Source organism: Harpia harpyja, chromosome 1 (assembly GCF_026419915.1).
Source record: "Harpia harpyja isolate bHarHar1 chromosome 1, bHarHar1 primary haplotype, whole genome shotgun sequence".
Lineage (NCBI taxonomy): Eukaryota > Metazoa > Chordata > Aves > Accipitriformes > Accipitridae > Harpia > Harpia harpyja.
In genome coordinates, this window is record NC_068940.1 from 62,894,925 (window position 1) to 62,918,141 (window position 23,217).

The 23,217-nt window shown below is 42.9% G+C and overlaps 2 protein-coding genes across 2 annotated transcripts in view; both read right to left on the reverse strand.

Annotated features, from left to right (window-relative positions):
- The window catches only part of CMTM7 (CKLF like MARVEL transmembrane domain containing 7), a 28,690-nt gene extending 12,339 nt beyond the window's left edge, over positions 1-16,351 (reverse strand). Inside the window, exon 1 of the mRNA XM_052797416.1 lies at positions 16,071-16,351. Within this exon, the coding sequence (XP_052653376.1) occupies positions 16,071-16,235 (165 nt within the window). The 5' untranslated portion in view covers positions 16,236-16,351. The remainder of the gene's footprint in view (positions 1-16,070) is intronic.
- Positions 16,352-20,331: 3,980 nt separating this feature from the next.
- CMTM8 (CKLF like MARVEL transmembrane domain containing 8) overlaps positions 20,332-23,217 on the reverse strand; it is a 36,629-nt gene continuing 33,743 nt past the window's right edge. Inside the window, exon 4 of the mRNA XM_052797439.1 lies at positions 20,332-20,875. Coding sequence (XP_052653399.1) covers positions 20,792-20,875 — 84 coding nt within the window. The 3' untranslated portion in view covers positions 20,332-20,791. The remainder of the gene's footprint in view (positions 20,876-23,217) is intronic.

The window sequence follows — 23,217 nt, forward strand, 5'->3', positions numbered from 1 at the left end:
GCTGGCGTGTACCAGTAAAGATGGAAGAACCTGGATCAAGCCAGCAAGTTCAAAGCAGCTTAATAGAGAATCACCTGCTCCAAGGAAGGGGCAGGCAGAAGTGCATGCCTACCAGTCAAGAGATTACAGATACAATTTTCCTCACTAGTGTCCTGAGTGTAATGAAGGAACCATAACATAAGAAAGGACTTGTTTTGCTCTCCAGGTACCCACAGGCCAGCTGGCACCACTAAGCATTTTCTGATCATGTGGTAGAACACTGTAGTTTATCTGACTGCAGAACAATTTTATAACCCAGGAATCAATTTGTGCAAGTGCTTTGTATGATCTTTTTCTACTGTCCTGCTTTAATGGATGTAATAAATAAAGCTCTGGCTTTATTACCAATACTTAATTGTTTTGTAACATTTGGAGAGAACTAAATTTTCCTTAGACAGAGCTACCTGCACAAACATAAATACAGCATGATCTCCAATATTGACAAGAGCCTACTCTAAAGGAAAGCCTAAAGTCCTGAGCATTACACATTTCCACAAACACTGACAAAACAAGGGAGGAATTGAATGTCACTGGCTCTTGAATTCTGACCCCAGTTTTGTAACCACCTGTATTGGTTTTGACGGGGTTTTGGTAGAGGGGGAGGGGCTGCAGGGGTGGCTCCTGTAAGAAGCTGCTAGAAGCTTCCCCGGCTCCAAGTCAGACCCACCTCTGGCCAAGGCTGACCCCATCTGCAACACTGGTAGTGCCTCTGGGAGAACAGATTTAAGAATGGGGAACCTACACTGAGTAGTGGGAGTGGGATGTGAGAGAAACCCCTGTGCAGACACCGAGGTCAGTGAAGAAGGAGGGGAGGAGGAGCGGGGGAGGAGGGGATGCCCCTGCAGCCCGTGGTGAGACAGCAGGCTGTCCCCCCGCAGCCCGTGGAGGGGAGCGGGGGAGCAGATGCCCACCTGCAGCCTGGGGAGGACCCCACGCTGGAGCAGGGGGATGTCCCCAAAGATGGCCATGACTCCATGGGAAAGCCCGTGCTGGAGCAGTCTGTGCCTGAAGGACTGCAGCCCGCAGGAGGGCCCCACGCTGGAGCAGGTCATGAAGAACTGCAGCCCGTAGGAAGGACCCATGCTGGAGAAGTTTGTGAAGGACTGCAGCCCATGGGAAGGACTCACATTGGAGAAGTTCGTGGAGGACTGTCTCCCATGGTAGGGACCCCACGCTGGAGCAGGGGAAGAGTGAGGAGTCCTCCTCCTGAGGAGGAAGGAGCGGCAGAGACAACGTGTGATGAACTGACCCCAACCCCCATTCCCCATCCCCCTGTGCTGCTGGGGGGGAGGAGGTGGAGAAAATTGGGAGTGGAGTTGAGCTGGGAAGGCGGCGGGGGGGAAGGTGTTTTAAGATTTGGTTTTACTTCTCATTGTCCTGTTTTGATTTGATTGGTAACAAATTAAATTGATTTTTTTGTTTTTTCCCCAAGTCGAGTCTGGTTTTTGCCCATGACCACAACTGGTGAGTGATCCTCCCTGTCTTTGCCTTGACCCACCAGCTTTTCATCATATTTTCTCCTCCCCATCCCACTGTGGGGAGGAGTGAGCAAGCGGCTTCGTGGTGCTTTGCTGCTGGCTGGGCTTAAACCACGATACCATCTTACTGTCTGAACTTCAGTAAATCACGTATTTTGCTGCTTCAGCTCCCCCATTTGCCAAATGAGGACTAATAAAGACTTAACATGCATTGTACTAAAGTTTTTCCCCTTCAAAACACTTTAGAATGTAAAATAAGGCAAAAATGTTGAGCACTGCTAATAAACCTCTAGGTCAAGGTGACTGTTTTCCTTTGTAGTCTGAATGAGAATAGATGCCCACTAAAAAAAAACCAAAGCCAAACCCATAACCCCCACCCCCAAAAGCCCAAATCAACAATCAACAGGTCAGATGTAACAGACAAGCATGGGTGAAAATATGTGTGGTAATGACCCTAAAACATCCAAGGAGGAAGACACAGAACAAATAAAACAGTAGAAAAAAGCTGGTCTTTTGCAGGTTGCTTTTTGGTTGATTTGTTGCCATTATACCACAGAAGATAAAAATGAGAGTCTTAGCTCGCTGTAAAATGGGAATTGGTATTTATTTCCTGACTGTGACTTATTTACTTACAACAGACTTTGTTATCATGTGTTGCACAAAAACCACCATGCACAAGACATTGCGAATAAACTGTTTCATAACTGGAAGCATAATCTTTAATGCTAACGCTACTTTACTGTTCATCCTCTTGACCATTCCTGACTGTTCTGTACCGCACATTATCACTTGCCTGTATCCAGCTGTTCTTTCTCAATTCTATTAATGACTGCGAAGGAAGGGTTACCCTTTCCCACTGTGCCTGCACAACACCCCATACAGTGGTGATGTACTGGGTGTGCTGGCTGGGATAGACTTAACTTCACAGCAGCTTGTATGGCGCTGTGCTTTGCCTTTGTGGTTAAAACAGTGTTGATAACACATCACTCTTTTGGCTGCCGCTGAACAGTGCCTGCACAGCAGGAAAGCTTTCTTTCCTCTCCCTCCCCTCACCCCAGAGCAAGCAGGCTTGCAAGTGGGCAAGACGTTAGGAATGGCCACAGCCAGGACAGCTGGCTCCAACTGACCAAAGGGACATTCCACACCGTATGATGTTGTGTTCAGCAATAAAAGCTCAAGAAAAGGAGGTATAAGGGGAAACGTTTGAGGCTATGGCATCTGTCTTCCCAAGCAACCATTACACATGCGGAGGTCCTGCTTTCCAGGAAGTGGCTAAACACCGGCCTGCCAATGGCAAGTGGTGAACAAATTCCTCTTTTTGCTTTGCTTGCACGCGCAGCTTTTGCTTTCCTTATAAAACTGCCATTATCTTGATCCATGGGTCTTTTTGCCTTCCTTCTATTTTCTACCCATCCTGCAGAAGAGCAGAGTGAGTGTTTGGCTGCTGATCGGGTTTAACCCACTGCAGGTGGCCTACTCCTTGCCTGGGACTTCCAGCTGCTGCAGTAGTACAAAGAACGATATTAAAAATCATTGCAGAAAGGAACTGAACGTGGTTTTTGCAAATCCCAAGATCATATACTGAACTGACAGGCTGAAACTGCTGTGTTACTCTGTAACTTTTAACTATGGATAATAATTTTCTTTTTCTGTATAGAAATAAGATGTGAAATGCCAGCTAAACTGCAGGGAGGAAAGATAATGTCAGTAAGAAGCAAAATTGCCTCAAGGTGCCCAGTTCTAGAGAAACACTATAACTCTTATCCCAAAGATTTACCATAATACTGTGACACACACATTGCCACGTATAATCCACCCAGCACTGCATTATCTTTTCATTGAATTATTTTGCCATGCAATGTACAACCACATTCTTGCTTTTCTCAGAATTTTTTCTATTCTGACTGTACTCCCCTCTGCTATACTCTCCCGCAAGAAGTTGTACTATGACTTTTTGTCTCCAGTGCTTCCTTTTTTCTGCTCTTTATTCCCCTTTCCTCTTCCTTCCCTACATTACACTCCATATTTCTTCTCCTTTATATCTCTTGTTCTCTCCCATCCGAATTTCCCTCTATACATGCAAACGCACCATAATTACCTCCTCTAATATTTCCTAGCTGTCTTCCCCACTCCCTTGCATCAGGACATGCATTGCAATTAGCTAACTAAAAATTAGCACCATTCAGGGGAAAAAGGTCAGGGGACAGGATTCAGCATAGTACTACCCCTGTACAAAGACTGTAGGCAGCAGCTGTGGTTTACAAGTCTCCAGCTGGTAGTTGGCAATACCTGAAAGTGCTTTTCCTTTCCATCCTTCTCTGACAATTTAACCCTCTAGAAGACAGAAACAGCTTCCTCCCCCCCCCGCCCCCAATGTTGTAAAACAGCATTGAGAGGAGAGCTTCTCCATTGCACTTACTGGAGCACTGATGAACCTTTGTACTGCGTTAATGTCCCTCCTCCTGAATCTGAAAAGAGAAGGACCCTGAGAACTATCCATGAAATTGATAAAAACTGATTGATTTCCACTCTCTTAAAACTTACCCAAGTTCTAGTGCAAGCAACTGTACAGAAACTGTCTACATATTTGGAGCAAGGAACAGCACTGACTCATACTCAGTTTTATCACAGCCTTTTAAAAAACCCAATATAATAAGAGCTAAATGCTTTTTGTATTTGAACGAAAAAAGTCAAAGTTTCCAGCTTGTAACACCAGCCAAGATAGTAAGTGGAATTTTCCATCCCTAAGCGAGCCAATCAGGATAACCATGCCCTGGAGAAATGTCACTGACTGCGGCTGTGCATTTCCGAACGTTACACCTCAACACAGTGAAGCAACACCAATATAGTACTAAGTACATATTTCTGGACAGAATAAAACAATTTCTTTGAACAGCTTCCCAAAACAGAAAGATGAGTGAAGCACAGGCCAAGGTTACAATTGTAGTTCATGCAAGACTGGTTCAGCTAATTTAAGCAACAACATCGACTACTGCTGTAATCGAGATGTTCTTCTTCCAGGGCGGTGTTGGAAATGTGAGCTTTGACAGCCAAACCCCTACTAGAAAAGGAAGATAAAAAAATAGTCCATTTAAATCTTCACTAATGACAGATGAAATCAGCTGCCTTCAAGTGCATGGTTCTGTGAAGCAGTCAGTCTTTGGTTGCACAATAATCTCTCAGCCCCTGTGTCTGGGCAGATTTCCTTCTTGTCTGGCTGCTTTGCTAAAATAAGGAGGCTGCCTGACCTCTGGTAAGTGACTTCTCTTGTGCACCACCATCCACAGGCTATTTATTGAAGATAAAAATGGTTGGAGGGTGAGAAAAGGCAAAATAATCTTATTCAGACCCCTTATGACTCAGATAAGAGAACAATCCTAAGTACAAGCAAGTGGTATTCTTTATCTATTAATAAGAAGTTATCTATCTGCTCAGGCACAGGCCTCAGTGGTAGAAAAGGATGTGGGGTAATCAAGAACCAGCATATGAATGACATTATTAAAGAGCCCTTGTTACAGGGTGTTAGCCATGACCATTAAAAAGGCAATTCTTTGTAATGACTAGCTACAATTAAGTCCTGCCTACCACTGATCACAGTGTATGCAATACTTCAATCCCACCACTGCCAGCTTAACTAGCTCCCTGCCTCAATCCCCACAGCTGCCTGCACCACACTGAAAAACATCATAAAATGCTGTACGCTATTAACTGAAAGCTGAGGACTTCACAGTTATATGGCAAAGAATGTACTATATTCTCATCAGGCAATGAATTAATTAAAAAAATCCCACCACAATACAAGTTTGTTACCAACATCAACCTCATAATTTTATTTCTTTTCTCTCCAATCCCATATTAACAGATTTGTTTTAAAAATCAACTTAAATTTAAAACATTTCAACTGTAAAAGCATTATCAGTAAGTTTTTCCAATCTACATAAAAGATGCACACACAACACTCAAAATACTGCAGCAATGTAAGTGATAATTGAGTAACATTACACAAGTGCCATATTCAAGTCACAAACAATTCCCAAAACACGTAAAACTCATTGCAAAACAGTATTAACGGCACAGCTGACTGTTACCATGTCTGCAAAGGATAGGAACAGAATTTTAAACACAGCAAATGCCCTATCAGGGTTTTAACCCTGGGAAACACAGATGCTTTCCCTCTAACTGTCAAAGAGGTGCTTATGTCTTTCTAGACACCTGCAATGACTGAAGGCACTACTCTGGACAAGGCCAGGAGAACCCTATACTTTGCGAGCATGTAGCTTGTCCACCTATTAATAAGGAATTACTTCTCTGTGCAGGCAACAGCCCCCATGTAACAGCTAGCCTGCCACCCACTCCAGTGGCCTCTCCCATCTCAAATCAAGTCATAGTCCCCAAATCATAGATGAACCTGCTGTTTCAGGTAAGAGCAGGGACACATCCTCTATAACTGGTTTTATCTGCAGATGCGCAGATACAATCACTGGCTCAACCTGTGCTCTCTATCCTCCTCCTAGGTAAGGTACTGGTTGTGGTGCTCATTGGGAACCTGTGTCCTACACCACCAAGCCAACTGCCCACTTAGAAAAATACTACCTGATTGCTGCAAAAAGCATGCAAGCAGTTCCTGCTGTATTTCACTCCACTGTAGAAGACCATCTATCTTGCATGGTAGGGAGAATCCCTATATCACAATTCAGAAGATTATAGGAAGTAAAAAACACTGTAAGAGACTTGAATCTCCAGAGTCCTCTAGTAAAAAGTGGAGGATGTGGTGACAGCAGCCAAAAATGTAGGGATTAATATAACCAGATCTCTGCAGATTCATAAATTGCATAGCAAGCTGTGATTGTTACTTCTCTCCTCTGCAAGGCAAGCACTTCCAACATCTAGATCCTCCTGGAGAGCCATGTTAACTGTTCTCTCAGTCTGGTAAATCTGAGAGTCAGACAGAATGACAGGGGAAGACAGTCTACAGTGTGGATAGGTTTGTGTAAACAGAGAAAGACTTCCCCAAGCACGCAAGGTGCTTCTGAGGCAAGAAAAGCAAAAGGACTGGGAGGAGAACTGTAAGCCAGCCAAAGCTGGTTTGGGACAACCTAAAAATTAAGAGGTTTCAGCTGTGTTAAGGAATGGGAGAAAAGTGGCTCTCGATGGCAGAAAGGAATCCAACAATGATGTACAGGAACATACATGCTCATGGAAGTACACAGACACCTAAGGTATGTAAACATTGCTGGAGAACTTTGTCCTTTGAGGCTGTTGCTGCAAAAGCAGCAACAGAGTTCACCAACCCTGGGTCTGGAGAGGGAGCCCTCCTTGGGGGCAGGAGATTGCCCACCTCACCTGCCATACTTCCTTTTGGTCAGCTGGGAAGAAGAGCTCCTTGTAGGAGTAAGGCACCTCTGAAACCACTGCTCTGAATCATTGTCAGATATATTGTTTGGGTTGTTTGTATTGGTTGCCCTTTAAATAGTCAATAAAGTCCCATAATGTCAGTAATATACAATATAGAAAGAGCCTAATCCTTACTTGTGAGCTATAAAGCTCTTGTAGATAAAGTTCATGGCTGTCTAAAAATGGATTTACCAACCATGCATGGCAATACCACCTACAGAGAAGGAGCCCACGTTGGCTGACCAGCCAAGCCTGCCTCAGACTGGCTGGCTGCTTGAAGCCCAGGGTACACAGCGTTTATTATTAACAAACACCCACAAACTCTGCACAGCAAGCTGCAAAGTTTCCCCCTTGACCTGGATATCCAGTACATACCTAAAAGCATAGAGCTACTTAAATAGGAACATATAACACAAAACCAGTACCTCATAGCAATTATCATTCTAGTAACCTATCAAACTAGATGCACAAAAAATAAAAAGCATATGCAATCTCATCTTCCTGAAAGTTGTTACTGAGATAAGGAATACCTTAGGAACTGCTCAGTGAAGTCTCAGTGCCTATGCCTGCTAACCCTCAGCAAGCAATCTGTTCATCACTCGCCCTTACAGATGCTGCTCACAACACAACCCATTCTCATTGTCTGAGGCATTTATTGCTTGACTGATTCAAATCTTCAGTTAACACCTGCCGTATCTCTCCCTGCCCCAGAGAACACCACACTGACAGCTGGCAGTCGCACAGACAGCAGTTAAAAAGTTCTTATCTGTCATCTCCAGCAAAGGCTTTGTTAGTCATGGCAACAGAGCCTTGAGCAACGTCTCCTCGAATAAGAGGAGGACTTATTTACATCACCAATGTCCATGTTGTTAGCTGTGCTGGCACATCATTATTTTTATCAGGAAAAAACAGGTGAGAGTTTCCGAAAATGACATTTTCCAGACCAACCGGCATCATCACAACCTAGCCGCTGGATCAGACTAGGCCATAGCACACAAAAGAATGACCTTTCCTAAGTGCAAACACTTGATGCTTGGCAAGGTGCCAGAGAAGCGTAGGGCGATGAATGAGGGGGAAAAATGAAAATAGATGAGATTCCCCAGTGTCCCTGTCACAGCTGACAGCTTTCAGTGACCACCTGGAGACTGGCAGGCCTTTCAAACACGCGGGGACAGCACTCCTGTATCTACTAGGAAGCTTCACTCAAGCAATCTACAAAAGGCTCAATTAGCCAGCAGGTGACAAGCAGCAACTGGGGACTGTGTTCTTCTCAAACAGGTAAGAGAGCTCTCGAAGTGGCCTTCCCAGAGTGTGATTACAGACTTGCAGGAAAGTATGCCAAGTCATTCTGTAGTTCTGCAGCTGCTGCTGGTCATCTCAGGTTAACAGCATACTTCTCTCCCAGCAGTCAGTACTTGTTTCTTGAACTCACTAATGGTATTTTTTTTTTTTAAAAAACACTAACTACCAAAAACATTCTAAGAAAATTCCCCCTTGAAGCAGCTTCTCAATCTTGTCATCATCGCACTTCCATTTTCCTTAAGGGAAGCTGTGAGCAGGAGAGGAAGCCATGAACATTGCAGCTGCTGCTGTTGTTGCAAGAACAGCAGCCAAATTTGCTTTGGCTTTGAAAGCTGCAGTCACCAGTCAGACACATCTGTACTCACCATTACATTCATCAAATCACCAGCATCACAGTGCAGGGAGTTGTTTCAGCTGTGATGATCCCTTAAGAATCTGAGTTACGCAAAAAAGAGGAAGCTCACAGGTGGGTGAAGGGAAATCACAGCAATTTTAGACTTTGAGCTCTGTGTACAGAAAGTAGCAATTTCTGGCTGCTGCATACTTTACATCTCACCACAAAATAAGAGGACAAGGCCACAGCACACATGATGTGACAACAGCGCAAAGGAGACAACTCAGCCGCAGTACTGAGTGAATACCTCACAAGGACTCCCCAGGGAGGGGAGCGGAGGAAACACTTACTCATAGTAAGCAGTGTCTGGCTTTGGGGGACAATACTCCATCAGACCGGTAATGCGGAGCAGGTACCTAACAGCCTCACGGTCAGGTATACTGCCCTCACTGAGGTACGGCCACAGCTTTACTGGATCACAATGAGACATAACAGATTGTTCCAGCCTCTACAGCCCTTGAACCTAGTGAAGGATGCTTGGCAAAATGCTCTTTATCATTTATGGGCTCCAAGCAGATGGAGACCACACTTGAAAAGAACCGATCCCCTGGTTTCTCTTTCTCTGTGGCAGGAGGGGAGGATGTTCAAAGGGACACCATCTCCAAAGAGAGTGAAGAGAAGGGATACACCACACTTGCATGTCTTAAAGGAAAGTCACAGAGCAGTAAGAACCCATGTTTTTCACCACGTCTTATTATCCACGGACTCCATGTACACCTGATGAAGATTTTTAAATGGCATTTGCAAATCTAACTTCCTGTAAAACAAATGTGCCAGGAAACCACTGCCAATACTTCACTCTGCTCTTTCAAGCATACTAAACACATCTCAGGTGATGTGGTAAATTTCTAGGCTTCATTTCCTTTTTTGTTTTGTTTCAGAAAATGTATTTGCTAAACCTTGTTCAATCACCTCTATACAAAGAGCACTACATGTGCACTTAAGTTGCTAATGAATGTATTGCAACAAATCCTAATGGATGGGCCAAATGAGCAATGAAAGGTAGCTCCAGCTTTGTGCTTTTAGGAAGCCTCTTCTAGGATTCAAATAAAACATTCACTGACCCATTCAGAACAGAGATTCCCTAGTGTTTAACAATGACTATAACTGTCTTTTTACAAAATGTACTGGAGTTGATTTTTTAGCCTTCTAGAGCAGTTTTGACATCAGTAAAATTACTAGTTTCTTTTTTGCTGAAAGAGATAGATAGAAATTAAAACAGATGGGACAAAACCTTCCCCTGCCCAAGAGAAAAAGGAAAAGGACTACATTCTCAGCTTGTGGTCTGAAGCACATGGAACCACTTCAGGCTTATGTAGTTCCTGCCCTTATACGCCAGACACTTGCTCTTGCTGACAGTAGTCTCTATGGCTGCAGTGTTGTCTAAAAACGCTTACGCAAAACCAAAGGAGAGCTGAAGTAAAGCTACATCAGTTCCCTGGTTTGGTTTACTGTGTAATCTTGTGAACAGCTGCATCACTGCAGCTGAGAACAGCTGCATGGAGGTGAGACAGAAAGGGAAAATTCCTTAAACTGGTGTTGCTTGTGAAATTTTGTCTCATCAAATAAAACTGTGTCAGCCTACCACCAAGCACTCCTTGGTTAACACACAGAGAACACACTGTGTGCTCCCAGCTCTTACGCAAATACCTGGGCAGAAATTGTAAAGTGGCCACCCAGAGCAGAGGCATGGAAAAAATACAACTGGTCAAGCCAGCCTGTTTCAGTGATCTCAGTGTGGAAATAACAGGACTTCCCAGACCTATGGGTTTTAATTACTAGGCTTGGACATTGCTCACTCAACTGCTCCTGCTTACTTTGGAGCCATCGAAGACTTAGATAAATTTTTTTCTCTCTTTGCTCAGCATGCCAAGCAAGGTCCTTTTACTGCAGCTTCTAGCAGAACAACAAAAATAATTAGCAGCTACAACACATAGCTCTGACCTTGGCCTGAAAATAACTTTGCTGCTAAAAAACATGTTCCATTTCTTATTGCTTAGCCAGTAGTTTATCACATAGTTGCAGACTGGAGACACCTGCACATTCTTGGGGTAGTGTTCCTCAATTATTATTTTCTTTGCAAACATAAAATGCCTCCTGCATGCCTCAAAATAAGACTTCTTGTATAATATGTCATGACATCACTGATAGCTATTACAGCATTATTTTTCATGTTTTCTGTTATCAGCCAGATGAAAAGTCAAGCAGAACACAGAACTGTTTGAATCTAAGGTTTGTAGGTTAGCATCTGGCAGCTTTCACCAAGCTTGTTACTTCTGGTCATTATTTTCCTTTGAAGAACGATAGACAGAGTGATAGCAGGGGAAAGTTGAAAGTGCAGTCTACACAAGACCCAGAGACAGGCTTACAGTTTCAGCATCTCTGCATATCACCAGAATCCCTCTCTTCTGACTGAGCAGCATTATAGAATCATAGAATCATAGAATCATTTCAGGTGGAAAAGACCTTCAAGATCATCGAGTCCAATTATATACCATACAGGCAAAATTATACACCACTGACGCACTGCTGCAAAGAATTAGATGTTTTACTTCAATCACCTCCGTGGACAGAAAGATGTTTCAGGCTCAAGATCAAGTTAGAAAATTGAGTAGCTCTCAAATCATCATTTGCTTTTGTGAATTTCCTTTTCCTGAATCAATGATTTTGATTAGGCATTGTCTTCTTCCACAAACAGATTTTGCTCTCTTTTCACATTTTAACTTCTTCTGAATTTAGCTCACCAGTAAATTTTTCTGGTATCATCCAACACATTCAGAAATTGATCTTGGCTCCAGCAGCCTAACTACCAGCACCTTCTAGCTTCCAGTGTTAGATGTATTAATATTCTCTTGAATACTATTATCCAACTGTATGTTAGTATATGAATAACCCAGAGGGGTTTCAGCACACTTCAAAGTTACTCAGAATTACAGACTGTCTTGTTGGCTATTCACTTGTCAAGTATGTAATTGCCTTTGGTAAGACATACTTTGGAAATTAAATAGATACTCAGCAGAAAAGCTTTAACTATTGCCTTAGCATTTCTAACAAGTTAAAATGATGTTGTCAACTTTTATTGTGAGTTTATCCTTTTTTACCTTGCAATTGTTTGCAAATTTTTTCTTCAGCCTTGAGAAGATAACTTTGATTTTCTTCTTTTCTGTCTGGTGAAACTGCTCTTTCCTGGTTCATATTGAGCTGAAAGAATCAGCACTGTTTTTAGCTTAAAACACCCTGTACTCTGAGGCTGTGCTTACCCTGCCAGAACTACTGTCTGCTCAGTAACACTGTTATTGTGGGAACAATCGCCTTCAGTCTGAACTGTGGTCAAAGTTAGCTTGGCCCAACCTGAAGGAGGTGAAAGAGAGGCAAAAAAGGCCATGGGCCACCTCTGCACCTCTCAGAGTCTAGAAATGAGGAATAGCCCAAGAACAATTTGAGAAGCCTGTGACACCTACACAAACATGTGCTGTGCCATGATGGCTCTCCTTCTACATGTGAGCTCTCAACACTTCTTTTCTCTCTTCAGTCTGTATTGGTCACGCTCTTGCAAATCTCTGCATCAGACACTTTGGACAGGTGATACCATCACAGCCATTCCTACCAGCCAACTGCCTAACATGGTGGGATACCTATAGAGGCTCCACTGTCAAACATGGGCTGTGCTGAAAGCAGGACCCAGTCCAATACAGTGTCTGTGGCATCCTCCAGAATTCAGTTGTAAAAATACAAAAGGCACATAAGGGCTCCACAAGAAATTCAGCTGAATCAGACTTTTTTCAATCTATGAACACTGCCACTTGAGCCACCCTGGTGACAATATGGATGTAAATTCATACTGCACTCTCTAATGGCACAGGATGCTTCAAAGGGCTTCCAAGAACCCATCTACTGAGAACTCGCCAAGCTAAGTAACATAGGTTCCTAGAAAGTCTTACAATAAAACAACCCAGCAGTAGCATGGACACAGAGCAAATGCGCTTGAAACAAACCAGCACAGTTAGCGTGGCATACTGAAGATTGCCACGTGTATCGATTTGCCAAGCTGGCTAAAATTCAAGTTATTTAGCTTCTCTGGCATAAGTGTATTGTGCACACTGATACACACCCACTCATGCACTTAGTACACTGCTGCTATAGAACCAAAGTGGCCACAATAGGATCCTGCATGTATCCCTGTGAATATGAGAGATCTTGGCAAAACTGCAAATACAAAATAAAAAAAAAAGAAAGAAAGAAAAGAAAAGAAAAAAGCTATATTAATCACCATCAGGTTAAACCAGTTGAAGTGGGTTAGATGTTGAAGATACTTCGTAACTTCCTGTTAAAATAACAGCATCAATTCAGACTGGATTTTGAAAATGGAGCCCCTACTAACATCAGTAATACTCACGCATGAAAACCAGCTTTCAAACTGTCTTACTGCCATGCAAAATACACAAGTCACAGAACTATGTTTTCTTCTCCATTTTATTTTCAAAGTATTTACAGACCATTCCCTAAGCATTAGAGAACCAGGAACTCCATGCATAAAAAGCATTATCTTTTCAAAGCTATAATCATTCTGCAAGGTTAAAGAAATTCTCTAGCAAAAAAGAAAAGGAATTTGTGTGGACTTACAGGCAAGAAACACATTTTTTGCTTCCTAATTTCATTCTGTGCTAGACACCACAGCATCCAGAATGTGGAGAGAAAGCACTGGTAACATGTAGACAGTAGCAACAATTCAGTAATCATCAGATTGCTGCACAATCTCTTCATCTTGATCAAGATTGCTGGGTTTTAGTCCTTGTGTTATCATCTTTCTTACAGAAGAACAGCTGTAACATTATCTTCTATTTCCTTTGTACAATTTCCATAGCTTATTGATGTCACCTATTAGAATTATTTCATGCACATATACATTCAATCAAATATTTTTTTAGCTTGTAAGCACTGCAAACAGCCCTTAACATTACAGTAACTGATGAAATGTTTCTTTCTTGTTCTCTCTCGTTATCATTTACTTCTTGGTAAATGGGATTGAGGAAGAAAGAGAAAACAGTAACATTCCCTCTTCATAACCACAACCATTCAGAGGCCCAGTATGCAATTTAGTGTCATATATGTCTAACCCAAAAGACCTTACCTTTGTCTTCTGCCAACATAATGGTTCTCCTTCTTGGTAAGACCACAGTCCCACCAGCCACATTAACACTAATGTGGGAATGTTTATAGATTTAGCATAAGGAATTATTTTCAAAGAAAGATACTGCAAACACTTCTTACTAGAAGAACTGAATGTGAATACAAATGGATCCATGGATATAGTGAAAATTACTGTCTGAGAAGAGATAAAGGAGAGGTGCAAAAATATTTAGCTCTCCGTATTTTACTGGCTGCAGGAGTTAAATCTAGAACCAACCTATCCTGGTTATTTCTACACACTGCAGCACAAACGTCTAGTTTTCTTAGGGAATTATTTGAGAAAACAACACTACTGTGATACCTTATTAAAAGAAGTTAATTTGCCCAAAGCTCCTTGGATACCTGAGGTAACTTCCACTGATGTTATTTACAGGCAAGCTGGAAAGCAGAAAAATGTAAGAAGGCGAAGCTGAAAGAGTGCTAAGGGGAACTAATTTACATTATTTTAACTTCTGTTAAAGTCACCGCAGAAAGCCACTAGCTTAAATTCTGATGAATTTGATATTGAACATCATGGATAAAATATTATTTTATGTAAAGTATGAAGTATTACATAAAATTACATAGATTTACAGAAAAATATGTAAACTTTACATGTGCACCAAAACCTGAAATTTCAGCACAAATAAGCATGCTTGTGCTAGCTGTAAGAGTCACACGTCACAGCTGTAGTGACACCACAGCAGGATGGAGAGCAGAGAGGACTAGGTACCTCTAGTTGATAAAAGGAACTGTTCTTCCCACAGTGGTGAAAGCAAAAGGATAGACTTTTAGCTAATCAGCAAAACACGAGTCTACCATTTTAGGACTACAGGTTCATTTGCAATGTAGACACATGCTCAAAAGAATGTCATTTGTCTCCTGAAAAGATACTCCAGATCCACAGGATGGTCTGGGAACAACCCAAGCCAAGAGAAGGCAGCAGAGAACTATTTGAGTTCCTGCCGAACTGAATTCATAGTGAGGGACAACGCTGAGGTCTCACGAGCACAGTACGAGAGCTCAGCAGGTGCAGGTAGCCATGCCCAGTCACATTCAATTACGTCTCTTGCTACCGAGGTTCATTTCTAAAGGCAGCTGATGGCTATTAATGAACTAGAAGAAATTCGGTGCCTTTTTAAATAGAAACTTGAGGATCTGATATTGCTCCACTGTAACCTAGAACAAAATGATTCCTAACTTTTACTGTCAATTTAGGACTCTGTGGATGCTAATAACTTACACAGGTTAAAAAAAATGACTAGACAAATAAATGGGGGGGGAGGAAGGCATTGGGGGCTATCAAAAATGAAGGCAACAACTCCACCATAAAATGTTGTCAAGATACAAGTTTTTGCAGGATGAAACTGTATGTGAGGAGGTATCGCTACATGCCATCTTCCACGCTCTTTCCTAGCCATCCGTCATTATTCACTGCCGTTACTGGAATTAAGCTGCCAAATCACTCCATGGACTAAGAATAATTATGTGCCACAGAAATGAGAAATAGCTTATCCTTCTGTTAATCCTCTCCGTATCTGGATGGAGCAAGGTTTCCTGCGCTGAGCCAAATGAAGGCACCAGCTCTGACCCTGGCAGCTCTCTGCTATCGATTTCTTTTGAACTTCTGCTTTTGAGCCATACGTCTCCCAAATTCCTCCCTGGGTTGCTGGGGCAATCAATGCCTGGAGGTCTCTGACAGAGAGGGCGCAGGGCCAGCCAGACTAGCGGTCTCAGCGGTGGTGCCCACCCTGACCGGCCCGCTGTTGGCACTGGCACTAGGCCCTGCTTTCTCCCCAAAACTTACCCACCCTAAAGAACTAGGTACTCCGCTAGGGGCCTGATGTGCCTTTCCATCACGATGTTACCATTGTTTTTAATGGCAAGAAGTTGTTAATACTAATAATTACCATTAGCTACCACTATCAAAACACCACCATGCAGCACCGCGAGCGAGCAGCGTTACCGCGGGCTCGCGTAGGTCCATCTGACTGGAAGCGCGCATCGCTGCCTTAGGAAAAGGCGAAGGCAGCTCCCGACAGATCCGAGCACTTCGCTTGGCCAGAGGAACCGGGACTTGCTCCTTCTTCCCGCGAGCTGCGAGAGTCGACGAGCAAAATCGCAGCGGCCGGGACGGCAAGGGGCTGCGACCCCAGCACCCCCGACGACGCTCTCCGGACCCGCTGCCGAGAGAAACACCCAGCAGGGGCGAGGGCGCCGCCCGCGCGGGCCGAGGGTCCCAACGGCCCCAACGGCCCCAACAACGGCCGCCCCCCGCCCCGCTCGCCCCTTACCATCTGGGCCACCTTCAGCATGCCGGCGCAGGAGCGGAAATAGGCGCCGTCCATGAGCTCCGCGTCCGCGCCCGCTGAGGAGGAGGAGGAGGAGGCGGCGGCCGGTGGGGCCGCGGGCCCCCCGCTGCTCACCCCGGTGCGGATCACTCGCGCCCCGTGAGACATGGCTCCCTCCCGCGCTCCCCTCGCCGCCGCCCGGCCCGGGACAGGGGGACGGGACGGGACGGGGCGGGACGGCGAGGGGCGGGCGGCGGCGCCCCGGGGCCGCCAGGGGCCGGGCGGAGCGCGGCGCCTCCCCGCCCGCCCTCGCTCCCCGGCCGGCGCGGCCGCGGGGCGGGGGCCACGGAGGGGGCGGGCGAGGAGAAGCCCGGGGGGTTTCCCGGGGGGGGGAGAGGCCGCCGCAGTCGGGCAGCGCAGGGCGGGCCCGGGACGAAGCCCGGCAGCTGGGCGCAGGAGCCCCGCTCGGGCAGGCGAAGGGTGGCCGTGCCGCGGCTCCGAGCCGGCACCCCCCGCAGCACCGTTCCGGAGCGGCGGCTGCAGCCGGACGCCCGGCCCTTCTTCCCTTCTTGCAGCTGGGTTACGTGAAAATAGAGGCCGAAGCGAACACTTCCAAGCAGGGAGAGGGACGCCTGGCTGTACGCCGCGGGGTCCCGGGAGGGGAGCTTCGCACGGAACCGGCCACCCCAGCGGTTCGTGGCTTTACTCGAGCGGTGATAAACGGCCCCTGGGCCTGTTACAAGCCGGCCGGCGATGTCCCTGGCGGGGAGCTGCTCCGGTGCTTCGCGGTTGGAGGTACAGCTGCGAACAGCATCTTCCCACGCAACATGCATTCTCGCCAAAAAAACCCAAACCTTCTGATTCATGGTCTCGTAAAAGAAGTAACATTTGCATCAAATGGGCAGCGACAGGCAGCACTGCAATGACTGTCCAAATGTCTCAGCCCCATTGTTTGAATTAAATCGTGCAGAGATACTAACACAACTCAGCAAAGGAAGCTATGTGTTTCCTCAAGTTATTTTTAAACTTGTCAGAAAGCAAAACAAGTGAGGTAATAGCAGGCCTCCGAGCTGGGCATATGCTGCTTTTGCACTCATCACAGTAGTAACCCCAGCTTCTGCTGCTCTGTTCTGCAGTTAGGATGCACATTCTGTTCATATTTAGTATTTAATAAAACTAAAATTGTCTTAGGAGGGAAGACGGGCAAGTTCAGATGATCTCCAACACAAATAAGGGGCTAGCGTAAGCAATTTACATGAGCAAGACAGGGTTCGCCAGTGTGGGCAATGGTCTGTAATAGATTAAAGCAGTACATAGTTTTGGGCTTCTATTAAGCCAGCTAGTAGTTGCAATAAAAGATATTACCTGTCCCATCCAATTTTATCTCGTGTCATTAGATATCAAAGCTACAACATTGCCAGTCTCCGCAAGAGTAAAATGCTAGCTGCTGAGAAAGAGTTTGGTTTTTGGTTTTGTTTTGTTTTTTTTTTTTTTAAACAGCTGCTTCTCTTTTTTCCTCTTCTCCTTACACTTCAAGTTCAGAAGCATGCACATTTATACGTTTCTTGCAAGCCCTGTGGAGGAAGGTTCTAGCAACTTCCGTACTTCCTATTAAGAAATATATTTTTCTTACCTGCTGATTCAGGTTCTTTAGTTCTTAGCTTCTTTTGAAATTGTGTATATGACTGGGGCCCTGCTGATCTGAGTTCAGCCCAGTGAAATAGACATACCTTTAAATTACTACAAGTAGAATAACAGTCATACTTTCTACTCAGAAATACAGGCATCTTCTGTAAACCACTGGCACAAAGTCAGTCTAAAACACTGCTGAATTTGAAGTTTTTATTACAGTTCTCATGCTATTTACTTCATCTTGTTAAGTGCATCATGTATGATGATGGTAAGAGGTACTGACAACTCCTTTAAAAATGAAATTTGATGGCCATAAGTTGACATCAAGTATCCTTATGTATGTGGGTGACAGATTTTTCAGACTGTTTGTCTGACACAAGTTATTTATAACGTCAAATACCTTCATTTTGCAAGTTGATGAGCATTTTGTTTATTCTTCTAAATATCTGTATTACGAATTTCACTAATGATTTCATCACTTACCAGTTGTTCCTTTAAATAAGGTTTCTTTCAGTCTTATGAACACTAAGCAATGCCTGCAGCCACAAATCTTGTTTTAATTGTAATATGATAAACCACTGCTAGCTTATCTTCTTTATCAATATTAGAATATACAAAGGCAAAAGTCATAGTTTGCAAATCAGTATTTAAGACTAATAAAGGACCGATAACCTTTTGGGTGCTTATGCCTTTCTTCAGGCCTGAAAGAGGAGGAGCAAACTTCAGAAGTAATTCTCAGCTTGTACCGATTCCTCCAATTTTAACTAGGTATTCAGAACGCTTGAAAAACAGACAGTTGGTACCTGGGGAACAGCTGAGAAATGAGACAGATGAGAAAGAGCATGGGAAGCAAGATAATTATCTTTCTAAAAGGAAAGAGTAAGGCAGATATGTTCTGGTTTGTGAAAATAAGCAGGGCCAAGCATAAAGCAAATTTCTGCCTAGTGCGTATTTTTTCAAATTCAGAATTAAGGATTCAACTCACAGATTTGCCTTTGGAAGACGTGCCACACATCTTCCCTTGAGGATCAGCGCTGAGGACTCGGAGAGGTGGTAGATATTTTGCCAGAATCATTCCTTATCTGGCAATAGTGTGGTTTTGTCCTTCGTTAAATGTGTTTATTCTGACATGTAACACAGTTTCCATGACAGTTTTTGGTAAACTGGATGAAACACATTACTCCCTCTTAGCTCTACTCCCTCCTATTACCTCTATCCACAAATGTCGTCTGGGTTATGACTTTAGACCAGACCATCACAGTTACCACAAAATCATGAAACGTTTGTGCAAAGTCACGTTCTTTTGACTTAAGACAGGTACCTCAAATATCATTTAAGAAAGAATTTCTACTACTATGAAAGCATTTTTACTGATGAGATTTTAATTCTGGCTATATTTCTAGTCGCATTTTATCAGTTGACATTTGGATCATTTTTATGGCTTTGATTTTTTTTCCAGCAATGGAAAAGAGCATATGAGATTTTAATGACACATTTTATCTGTGTAGATAAAATGCATAGTTGGTAGCCCTTCTTCCTCCTCACAACTGGGTAATTTTAGCAAGCAGCAGACAGCCTGACCTTTGTTGTACAGGCCAGATGCAATCTGCAGACAAATATAGGTTTTAAAATAATATCTTGGCTTCCCTTACACTGAAATCCCGTGACTCCAACAGATAATCAAGAACAAAACAATGTGACTGAAAACAGAATTAGCTGGCTGCTGATAAATCTTCTTTGCTGCAGGGCATGCATGTAAGTAAGCACACACCATTTAGTTACAGGGAGAAATAAAGAAGTTTTTTTTAAGTAGTAAGATTTCTCTACTACCATATAGAATTGTCCAGCTAAGTTTTTGAAGACTAGAAGAGAGTCCAAATCTTCTTAATCCAGGAATAAAAGATTTCCCAGCAGTTACTTAAATGAGAAAAACTTTAAATAATATCAAAACAATCACAACTCTCCATATAATTCCTAGAAAAAAAATTCCTTAGGTAATTTGTATCTGAAAGTAATTTTCAAAGGTATCTGTTTTGACAGTCATAATCTTGTCATACTTCTGCTTGACTCAAAGATATTTAAATTACTGTCAAATTAAAAACTTCATTTGTTAAACTAACAACTCAGATGATGCCAGTAGACAGGAAAGGAGGGAATAATTCTTTGTTTCTAGCACTGGTGTCTTGACAATTCTATGGATTTAATCTTTATATCATTTAATAGAATGTAGAAGCCCAGATTTTAATGAGGACAGATTAATGGCCTAATCTGAGGAGAAAAGAGAAAAACACAGTCCCCTGAGAAACAAAATTTATTACCTTTAGCAGGTGTTTTGGAATATTCTCAGTAGGTTAAACACTGAGTACTAAGGGAGTGTTGTCTAGACTTAACGCCCCAGAGCCTGCTGGATTTGAGAAACCTGTTAAAATAATGTGTTTCAGGCGCAACATTCCTTCAACAAGCTTCAGCGCTACAGTAACAGGTTCCAAAAGCAATCTCTTGATTGTGAGAAGCTGTTAGAATATGCAAACTGACAGGATCATCAGAATTCTTAGTAGTATGTATTTTACTCTGAAAAAGAAATTTAAAAAGCAAACTTTTACTCTCAGTTTACAAAACATGCACAGTTGGGTCATTTATTTATTTACTTTTAATGTTTTGGGTGGTTTTTTTTCTGCACAATGTCACTTTTTATACACAATAATGAGACAGTATCAATCTTAGTTTTGATTTGTAGCATTCAGTATCAAAAGTATACCTGTAACATTTAAAAAGTTACATTTACAAAATTGGCACATTGTCTGAGTAAGATTTATTACAGGTTTAGTAATAACATCTATACAATGTCTAGAAAAATATGATGTTAATTTTTAAAGAAGCAGTATGAAATTTTATTGTACAGTCCAAAGTCGGTGTTAGATGTCTCTAAAGATGGAATGATATTATAAATAATCATATAATCTCAGCTTAAAATATATTGTGTCAATTCTAACAGAAATGTTCAAAAAGACCTCATCTCTCTTCCAAGCTTCTGTCAGAAGAGTATAGTCCTCAAGATATTTTATACTACAGAATTCATTTTAACAAAATATTTACTGCAAAGTTCGCGATCGCCAAGATATAAAGCTAAAATACGTATTTCCAGCATAGCAGGAGGTAACCACGAAGGCGAAGAACTGTAGAGAGAAGGGGGAAAAAAAAATATATTAGGAAAAAAAATATATTTGAGAGCACTGTCATTTCTATGAAAAAAATAGTTATGGGATTTGGAAAAAGGAGAAATAGCAGGCTGACTAAAATGGCACTCTTTCACCTCCTTGTACTTGTGTGGCCATCACAGTCAACACTGTGTAAGTAAGTTTATATTCTGCTCAGAAATATGGGTCTAGAAGCAGACAAAACATGGCACATTTCAACTCATATCTCCACATTATACTGCCTTAGTGTGGATCTTATAGATTGGACTCCCACCAATCCTATACTTGCTGCTTTTAACATTAATTGCTGGTAAAGACTGAGGGGTAGTCCATGGGACAGTGCGAGCTCAAGCTAACACTCCTGCACTGCTGCTATGTTCCAGAAATTGCCTACAGCCCACCTGTACCTCAGTATGGCACACTGTGCATCCCAACAGGTTTGTTTACAGAGAAAACCTGGATTTAAAATGCAGGCCCAGACATGTTCTCAAACAGCAGTACCGATTAGGTTACCAGCTCCAGAGGTCCTCAGTGCAAGTAACAGCAACAGCAACCACGTTGAGATATTACTACTTTGTCAGAAATTGATTACAGAATAAGCCTTCTGTAGCAGGCCAGATTTATTTTATGTTTAAAGATTAAAACTACACAGTATCAGTGGTGTTGCTTCTACAGTCCTTGCAGCATATGCACACAGAAACCAAAGAACAGCTGTGAACTATTTCAGTTGTACTGATAAAGTCCAACTCAGTGCCAGTGGTTAAGTTCCTGTTCATCACTGCATTTTGAACATAGACAATGTTCAAAATGGTCTTACGATAAGACCAGAACGTTTTGTGCTGGTAACTGAACCAAATAAAGCTGACACTGCAAATAGGATTAACACTACTTTTCTTAGAGGTGAGCAATGATAGGACAAGAGGGAACAAATGCACGTTACAGGAAGGGAAATTTCAGTTAGGTATTGGCGGGGGGGTGAGGTGGGGGGGTGGGGAATCGCAGGGAGAGTAATCAAACATGGCAGCAGGGGCCCAGAGGCGTTGTGGAATAGCTATCCTTGGAAATACTCAAAACTCAAGCGGACAAGGCCCTGGTAGCCTCATAAGAGTTAGCCCTGCTTTAAGGGGGGAAAGAGCCGGACCAGATGACCTCCAGAGGTCCCTTCCAGCCTAAAAATATTTTATGATTCTACCAGTGTTTCTTGCTTATATACCATCATTGGCCTGGGTAGTCACTTCAGCTCTGAGAGCAAGGCACTGCTAAGCATGCCTAGAGGCAGTAAAACTAAGCCTTCCAACAGAGGGCTCTCGGTGAGTCTTGTCTAATGTAAATTTAATCTGTGGCACCAAAAACTGTAGATGATGGTGTAAAATATTATTACAATAGAAAATTGTAGCATTCTTCTTTTCCAATATTTTTGTTTCTTATGAAATAAAAGCTCCATCTAAGAGCTTTCTAACATAGAAAGACTGTTGGGGATAGATGATTTGCTAAATTCTCACAAACGTCTATCCATGAAACCCTTAATGGGTTCAGAAAGCAGGAATCTACATTTAATAGTTTATTTAGACAGTGCATTAGATAAACACTATTAGGAGGTATTAGAAGAGATTCCAAACATCCCATGAGACACTGAGCATTCATGCATTTTGCATAAAACCTGAATCAGCATGGAAGCTTATCTAGCAGCAAGCAGGATCCTGTCAACAGCAGTGGCTGAGTAACAGATCAATAGTTACAAACTGCCAAGGGGAGAAGCCCCTGAACACCAATGAAATGACAGGGACGTAGTTATCCAATTCCCAAGACAAAAACAGAGTGGGTGTTCAAGTCTCTGCATTCATGGTTGTATACAATAAACTTCAGACAGAAGACAGTATCTGTGAATAGTCCGGAGAGGACAACTGCAGAAGCAGGAACAGTCAGCAAAGTAGCTGTAATTTGGAATTACTGTATATAATTGAATTTGACTACTGTTGCCACAACATGCAAAAAGTTCTTTTACAACTCCCTTAACTTAGCTAGACAATGCATTCACCTACTCAGAAAGTGACATGGCTCTTTAAGAAAAAAAAAGTTGTTTTTCACCCACTTTGCCTGACTGCTTTGGATTTCCAAATTTAAGTAGTAAGACAGTAATGTCAGACTAATTAATGATTTGCATCCACTTTAAAACACTGGGAAGTTACATGATTTTTCAGGCGTTACCCACCCAACTCAGAAGAAAGACTATCAAAAGCTGAGGCTGTAACAGGAAGATCACTGTAGAAACAGCAATACCGCTTCAGGACCTTCCCAAAGGTGCTATGTATATGGCTCAG